The sequence below is a fragment of the Stenella coeruleoalba genome (genome assembly GCF_951394435.1).
Source record: "Stenella coeruleoalba genome assembly, chromosome: 19".
Classification (NCBI taxonomy): domain Eukaryota; kingdom Metazoa; phylum Chordata; class Mammalia; order Artiodactyla; family Delphinidae; genus Stenella; species Stenella coeruleoalba.
Window position 1 is genome coordinate 16,111,827 of NC_137165.1, and position 8,167 is coordinate 16,119,993.

The 8,167-nt window shown below is 50.1% G+C and overlaps 1 protein-coding gene across 1 annotated transcript; it reads right to left on the reverse strand.

The window, feature by feature from the left end:
* Positions 1-228: 228 nt before the first annotated feature.
* Positions 229-4,573, reverse strand: ERAL1 (Era like 12S mitochondrial rRNA chaperone 1). The gene is made up of 10 exons (XM_079904330.1): positions 4,179-4,573; positions 2,896-3,023; positions 2,704-2,781; positions 2,256-2,302; positions 2,031-2,092; positions 1,751-1,863; positions 1,417-1,665; positions 1,126-1,275; positions 924-1,004; positions 229-807 (listed from the first exon to the last, which is right to left on the reverse strand). The coding sequence occupies exons 1-10, from the start codon at positions 4,459-4,461 to the stop codon at positions 685-687; spliced, it is 1,314 nt and encodes a 437-aa protein (XP_079760456.1). The 5' UTR covers positions 4,462-4,573; the 3' UTR covers positions 229-684.
* Positions 4,574-8,167: the final 3,594 nt, after the last annotated feature.

The window sequence follows — 8,167 nt, forward strand, 5'->3', positions numbered from 1 at the left end:
CAGGGCACTTGGGGGTGGCGAGGAAACCGTTACCATTACTGAGTTTAGTAATGGTAACGGTTCTTTTGCTGCACCCAGAAAACGTGCCAAGAAGATTGCTCGGGACCCTGGAGCAGCCTACTGAAGGGAGGGAGACTCCAGCTCAGACAATGGGGTAGGGGTGGAGGGAATGGGTACGTTTTCTCTTTCCTGTTCTAAAGAAATAAAGATGAGACCCAGAATGCTGCTTGTCTTTCAACTTTATTAGCATTCGAGATTGGAGAGAGGGATCAAGGACTTGAGGAGCAGGTGGGAGGCACTATCTCACTCAGGACACGTGGGTCCTTACACAGCTGCAAGGTGTACGAACTGAGGGGAGAGGGGAAAGATCTCCCTGCTAACAACTCAGGAAGAAACTCGGCCCAATGCCAGGTGGCAGAAGTGCTCCCACACCAAAGGGCCAGCTTCTAAGACCTAAGTAGCTACAGGCCCAGGCAGAGGAACCACGTGGGAACCAGGCTAAGGCAGATTCCTTCCTCCAGCAGGAGGCATGGCCGGGCAGGGGCTGTGCATGCTCGGCCAGCCACGCAGTCACTGTCCAGGCCCGGCTCCAGGCCCTGCAGGCCCCAGGTAAGGGCAGCTCTGGTCAGTGGCTCCCGCCAGCAGCCTGGGCAGGGATGCCTTGGGAAAGCTATCAGAGGGTGGTCACTTGAGGAGTTTCACAGACAGGCGGAGCTGAACTTCACAGAGGAAGATGTTCATGAGGTCGCGGCCCACCTCCTGTGCCACCTGGGAGATCAGGTGCCCTTTCGGACCGATCAGGATCCTCTGAGGGTGGGGTAAAAGACAGGGACGTGAGCCTGCTCTCAGAGCTCCCAAGCAGTCAGGGAAGAACCCCTGCCTAACAGAGTATTGGTCCCCCCTCCAAGCCCGGCCCTGCTTACCATGTGAGATTCTTTGGGCACCAGAAGCTTCTGCTCAATCATCAGCTTCCCGTCTGGCCCTTCCTCCCACATTACCGTCTTCTGCACAGGGAGACACCGTGACTGGTCAGGCAGGCCCCTACCCCGCCCTCTTCGGGACCCAGCTGTCTGCTCCGGGTGTGTGCCTGATGGAGAGCCCCATGACCCCTAACTGCGCCTGCACCTGCTGCACGTTGTAGGGCACCTCCTGGGGCAGGTACTCCAGGAGCTTCTCTCGGATCATGTTGGCGCAGATCTCCTCAGGCGTCTGGCTGGTGAGGACTCCACTGTGGAACTCCCAGGGCCCTGGCCGGGCCTGTGCCAGGAGGTATTGCTATGGGCACAGAGGGAGTAGGTAGGCATCTCAGTCCCAAGCAGGACTTTCCTCTCACTCTCACTTCCAAGAGGAGGAACTCTGAGGCTTGTCTTCACATGGTGGAAACCAAGGGCCAGGCTATGGTCAAGGCCAACTGACCTTTAGTGTTTTCACATCCTCCTGGCTTAGGGCTGACAACATGAAGATCTCCTGGAAGTGGGGCCAGCCAATCCGCTGAGGGTCTCCCACAGACAGTGTGTTTGGGCCCTTAGCTGCTGGGCTGGAGCAATGGTTGCCCGGCTGCGAGCGGACAGCCTGCCTCATTTTGAGCTTCTTGCCATTGACCACACCTTCAGTGAGGGCTGCTGTAAGCTCCAGGAGAACTGACTTCTGCTTCAGGCAATCAACCTGGGGGTGGGGGACGGGCAGAGGGCTGTGGTCAGTGAGACGGGACCCTTTAAGTAGACCCCTTCCTCAGGTAGGTGGTGCTCACCTTGTTCATGACAAGGATGCTGGGGACTTGGGAGAACTGGGTCAAGCACTGGAGCACCTGGGGACTGAGCTGGTTCCGAGTCCACTTGTCTGAGACATCCACAAGAACCACAACTGGCAGTTGGCAGTGTAGGGAGGACAAGGTTATGACCACTCATTCCCCCTAACCCCCAAAACTTCCAGGGTATGGGATCTGGCCAACCCCCATTCCCCCCAAACTATCAGCAATGAGAGGCCATGACCATGTAAATTGGGCTTCAGTTTCCCATCCTGAGCCTAACCCAGATCAGCAGATTCCATGCTCTTCCATGGATCTTCCAACAAAGAGAGCTCCAGATGGTGCCTAAGGGACAGACATACATAGATCAGGAAGGGTCTTGGGAGTGATGCCCTCCTGAGGAGGGATGGGGTGTGATAAGGGGGTTTTCCAGCCCCTATGATGCAATCTCCCCACTCCCTCTTCAACACCTTTCCCCCCTACAACTCCCTGTTTCCCTAGATATTACCTTTTCTGTTTAGCAGGGCTGATGAGGCCAGGTGTGTCAAGTAGAATCTAAAATCAGGAAAAAGAGATGCCCAGACCCCCGACCCCAGGAGGAAAGATTATGGCTGGGTAGTGAAAGGTCACCCACCCTTGATGTCAGGAGCCTGCCCCCACTTCTTGGCCAATTTTTACCCTCCAGCCTTGCTTTAATTCTAGACAGGATCCAGGAGAAAGAGAACAACTGTGAATATCTGGAAGATTAGGAAGCAGTAAAGAGGCAGTGAGACCTTTCTGACTAGATGCCAAAGGGGGAAGGTAGAGAGAGAACTGCACAGGCCTAAAAGGAAGAGGAGCCCCCTTCCCTCAGAGCAGTGAGCCTAAGCATCATTTTCTTCAGGTCTAACAGTAAGGGAGACCCTCTTAGCTTCAACCTCTGTCCTGTTTGCTGGACATCCATTGCAAGTACCCACCACCTGGGTCTCTTTCTCTGTGATGACCCCCAGAGCTTGGCTGCGAGTGGTGTGCACCTTCTGGGAGACAGGGAACACCTGCCAGGAACAAAGAAGTCCCAAGTGAGGTCCCAGATCCCTCTAGGACAATCCACGAAGGCACAGTAAGAAGTGAGAAATGAAAGGGTCGGGGGTGTCAGGGATGCAGCATACTTTTCGGCCCAGCAGCTGGTTGGAGAGGGTTGACTTTCCTGCATTCGGGGCACCCAGGAGGACTGCTCGTAGGACTCGGGGGTTCTCAGGCATGTCGGGGCGATGGACCAAGAGGAGATCCTGCTCATCTGTGTGTGGGAATGGGAGGGGAGTGAGAGGTAGTGCAACATGGATCCCCTGTCAGGTACTTGGTCCTACGCATCCACAAAGGGAATATGGATACGAGATTCATGCATCAGGTTGAAGCCGAGACCTGGCTTTGAGATTCAGTTTGTCCATTACGTTGTTTATATGCCTTTATCAAGTTCTCTAACTGCTCTAAGCCCCTTAGTTTTCTCATATGTAAAACAGAAATGGTATTGATGACTACTTACTGTATAACCTTCTTTTGACCATTGGCAATTGTGTGAAACCACTCAGCACAATGCCTGGTACTTAATACTCAATAACCTTGTGGAATCGTATTGTGTAGTTGTGCCCAGTAAATGTATGTACATGTGTGAAAGTATCTCTATACCAGATAAAGCCAGAAATCCCTCCAGCTCTATCTTACCCTACTAAGAGTACAATGAAGGCTCTGCAAGCTTTCTCAGTCTTTCTGTAATTGCTCCTCATGACACTGCATCGTAATTACCAGTTTTTGTGTTCAGCCTTTAGTCTATGCTACTTGAAGAATAGAGGGTGCTATTTCCAGGTGTACAGTTGACCCTTGAGCAACATGGGTTTGAACTGTGTTGGTCCACTTATACGCAGGTTATTTTGTTTTTTTATTCTTCACTAAATGTGTACTATGCGATGTGCAGTTGGTTGAATCCTCAGATGGGATTCGTGGATACGGAGGAGCTGCATATACGGAGGGCCCACAATAAATTATATGAGGATTTTCGATTGCATGGGTTCTGCACCCCTAACACCTCTGCCCCGAGTTGTTCAAGGGCCAACTGTAATTCAGTGTCTTGACAAGTAGATGGGTCAAGCTTGCTCCCCATGTGAGGACAGAGAGCCACAACTCTTCCATGCCTGTGGCCCTTCAATCTCCTGCTCTTTGTGAACGTCTGTGGTTGTGACCAGATCGGTTCCCTCTGGCTCGAAAACTCTTAGAACCTAGTATCTCTTTCCTATGAGATCCTTCACTGCTCGCTTCTATCTCTCGGGGCCTCAAGATCGTTTTCTGTAATACAGAGCCAAAGACGATATCCCCAGAGACTGAGGGGTTTCCCCGACACGGGACTTTCTGTGCTAAAACAGTGACAATCCCAGACAAATCTATCTGGGCCCTTTACCTCTGTGCATGGACACGGCGGGGACGCGAAAATTCAACGAGCTGTCTGGCTGAGAGAGTCCGAGGAAGCAGTCCAGGGCTGAGCTCTGGCCATTAGGGCGAGAAGCCGAGGCCAGGCGGGGACCAGAGAAGGCCGGGCCTGAGACACAGGAGACGCACCTCTGCTGACTGCCCAAGAGCAAGGGGAGCCGGGTCACCCATTCCCTCGCGGCGTCGGGACCCGGCGGCCAAACCCCTAACACTGTTCGAAGGAGCTCAGCACCTCGCCTGCCGGAGGCAGCCATCGCAACCGCAAGGCACGCCGGGAACTCCCAGGAACGCACCTATGATTGGACAGTGCTGCGGAGAGGCGAGCGAGCGGGAGAGAGCTAGATCGGCCCGAACAGAGCGGAGGAACATGGGACATTGGAGGTGGGCTGGAGTTGGAAGCGCTCTGGAGACTGCCCGAGGCTAAGGAACGGGGAAAAAGTGTATTTAGAGTTTGTGTGAGCTTGAAGATCTTTTGGATTTTCATACGCATCGTGTTTTCTTCTTCTCCTGCCAAAGTTTTGTAGAAGGCCCTTCTAGCCCTGCCTCATGAAAGACTACATCTCCCACGAGGCCAAGCGGCAAAATCGTTCTCTTAGCGCCTGACCCCACTAAGCGGGAGAAACTCGCGCAACGAAGGAGCGATGGTCCGGGGCGTGGGACCGTGTACTGCTCCCCGTGAGGGTCTTTTTAGTCCTTTCCAGCCTCAGGCTTGCAGGATCCCCTCCCAGTGCCCCTCTGGCTTGGCATAGCGTCGGCAGCGGCCTCCGGCAGTCTGTACCTTTATGGGAGCCTCCTGTAAGGAAGGGTCGGTGTTCCCGATGAGCAGCAGACCCGGATTTCCCTCCTGTAAGACTCGGCTACTATCTCCTCTCTGAGGCCATTCCTTTCTGGAGAAAAACCAGAGGGTCTGCAAAGGGAGAAGAAGCGGCTTAGTCACCTAGGATCTCCCGGACTGCCTTAGCGGCCTGAGGAACCTGATAGACCTTGGCCGATCTGTGGCCTTAAGCCCTCTCTTCATCCTTTGAAGCCTCAGTCAGACTTTTGGAGTTGAGGGATAAATCTCGCGGGTTTGGAGGTGCTGAGGATACAACAATGAACAAAGCGGACAGAAATCTCCAGCACGGGACTTGTATCCTGGGGGCTGTGCGTGCGTGTGTGTGTGTGTGTGTGTGTGTGTGTGTGTGTGTATGAGAGAGAGAGAGATACGTAAGTGACCTGTGACCTGACAGGAATAGTTTCAGTAGGATGGTCTGGGTGAAAGCCTAAATGGAGTGGGTTTAAGAGAGAATGAGGGGAAAGGAATTGAGGGCGGCCAGAATATATATACAACTCTTACCAGAGGAGCAGAGCAAAAGAGAATGGTAACACAAGAGTGGAAGAGAGGGGTGGAGTTAAGAGACGATTTCCTTTTTCTTTTTTTTAAGATGGGAAGTTTTTGTTTGCTCATGGTAGTGACCTAGTAGAGAGGAAGAAATGGATGATATAGGACAGAGAGGGGAGAATTGTTGGAGGATGGTAAGAACCAACTGGCCAGGCTGCTGTTGTCGGAGTGGATGCTGAGTGTCCAGAGAAGCTCTTAGTGACATGGATTGACAGAGCCTTGGGCAGCCAGATGCACTGATGGTTTGCAAATGGTGTCAGGTTCCAGCTTTCAGGCTGCCTGCTCTGTTAGTAGAAGAAACAACCTTTTTGGAACGTGATATTCTGGATGTCCTTTGGGCATATGGGTGTCCAAAGAAAAAGATGCTACTAAATATGAGACAGCCAACAATCAGAAAAATACAAATCTTCCTTCATGGACAGTTAGGTGAAATACCATTTCAACTGCAATTTAGGAGAAGGGAAATGTCAGGTTAAACAGTAGTTGAAGAGCTTAATTGCATAAATGCAACTATCACCCAAGGAACACATATTAAGTACTACAGTGGTGGTAACAGATAACAGTGAAAGAATCCCAGGGATGACACAAAAACTTAGGGGAAATGAGTCAAAGTGTCTTGTTAATTCTCTTCTTTCCCAGAGATTTTCTATCAAGGGATATTGTGGGGGGAATTTTGTATTTTGTGAGGTTAGGAGAGATTAATCAAATGAATCAGACTGCCTGGGTTCATATCTCAGCTTGCCACTTATTAGCTGTGTGAGTTTGGACAAGTTATTTAAACTCTCCACGTGTCAGTTTCCTCTTCTGTAAAATGCAGATGATAATAAACATTTATCTAATATCATATGTTCATTTGAATCTAGGGTTTAGAACAATGTAGGCTCTTAATAAATGTTCCTATCTTAAGGCTGTTTTACCCCCTCAGAAACCTTGTTCCATGAATTATCCTTTCTCTTCTTTTTTTTTTAAGTAAATTTATTTATTTAATTAATTTATTTTTTGGCTGCCTCGGGTCTTCGTTGCTCCGCGCGGGCCTTCTCTAGTTGCGGCGAATGAGGGCCGCTCTTCGTTGTGGTGCGTGGGCTTCTCATTGCAGTGGTTTCTCCTGTTGTGGAGCACGGGCTCTAGGCGCGTGGGCTTCAGTAGTTGTGGCACGCAGGCTCAGTAGTTGTGGCTCATGGACTATAGAGCATAGGCTCAGTAGTTGTGGCGCACAGGCTTAGTTACTCTGCGGCATGTGGGATCTTCCTTGACCAGGGCTCGAACCCATGTCCCCTGCATTGGCAGGCAGATTCTTAACCACTGCTCCACCAGGGAAGCCCCTATCCTTTCTTTTCTGTATAGACAATTTCTCTCTGTACTATATTCCTCCCATCAGTATATATATATATATATATATATATATATATATATATATATAATTTTTTTTTTTTTTTTTTTCTGGTACGCGGGCCTCTCACTGTTGTGGCCTCTCCCGTTGTGGAGCACAGGCTCTGGACGCGCAGGCTCAGCGGCCATGGCTCACGGACCCAGCCGCTCCATGGCGTGGGGATCTTCCCAGACCGGGGCACGAACCCTCATCCCCTGCATCGGCAGCTGGACTCTCAACCACTGCGCCACCAGGGAAGCTCCAGTATATATATTTTTTAACATCTTTATTGGAGTATAACTGCTTTACAGTGTTGTGTTAGTTTCTGCTATATAACAAAGTGAATCAGCTATATGCATACATGTATCCCCATATCCCCTCCCTCTTGCGTCTCCCTCCCACCCTCCTTATCCCACCCCTCTAGGTGGTCGCAAAGCACCGAGCTGATCTCCCTGTGCCATGCAGCTGCTTCCCACTAGCTATCTATTTTACATTTGGTAGTGTATATATGTCAGTGCTACTCTCTCACTTCGTCCCAGCTTACCCTTCCGCCTCCCCATGTCCTCAAGTCCATTCTCTACATCTGTGTCTTTATTCCTGCCCCTAGGTTCATCAGAACCTTTTTTTTTTTTTTAAGATTCTGTGTATATATGTTAGCATAAGGTATTTGTTTTTCTCTTTCTGACTGACTTCGCTCTGTATGACAGACTCTAGGTCCATCCACCTCACTACAAATAACTCAATTTTGTTTCTTTTTATGGCTGAGTAATATTCCATTGTATATACATGCCACACCTTCTTTATCCATTCATCTGTCAATGGACACTTAGGTTGCTTCCAGGTCCTGGCTATTGTAAATAGAACTGCAATGAACGTTGTCGTACACGACTCTTTTTTGAATCATGGTTTTCTCAGGGTATATGCCCAGTAGTGAGAGTGCTGGGTCGTATGGTAGTTCTACTTTTAGTTTTTTAAGGAGCCTCCATACTGTTCTCCATAGTGGCTGTGTCAATTTACATTCCCACCAACAGTGTAAGAGTGTTCCCTTTCCTCCACACCCTCTCCAGCATTTATCATTTGTAGATTTTTTTGATGATGGCCCTTCTGACCAGTGTGAGGTGATACCTCATTGTAGTTTTTGACTTGCATTTCTCCAATGATTAGTGATGTTGAGCATCCTTTCATGTGTTTGTTGGCAATCTGTATATCT

Excerpts from the sequence above, each read along its gene's own strand:
- ERAL1 (XM_079904330.1), bottom strand. The coding sequence starts at position 4,461 with ATGGCTGCCTCCGGCAGGCGAGGTGCTGAGCTCCTTCGAACAGTGTTA. Across the intron at positions 2,303-2,703 it reads CAGAGAAAGAGACCCAGGTG|ATTCTACTTGACACACCTGG; the intron begins GTGGGTACTTGC and ends TCCTGATTTTAG. Across the intron at positions 808-923 it reads TGCCCAAAGAATCTCACATG|AGGATCCTGATCGGTCCGAA; the intron begins GTAAGCAGGGCC and ends CCCCACCCTCAG.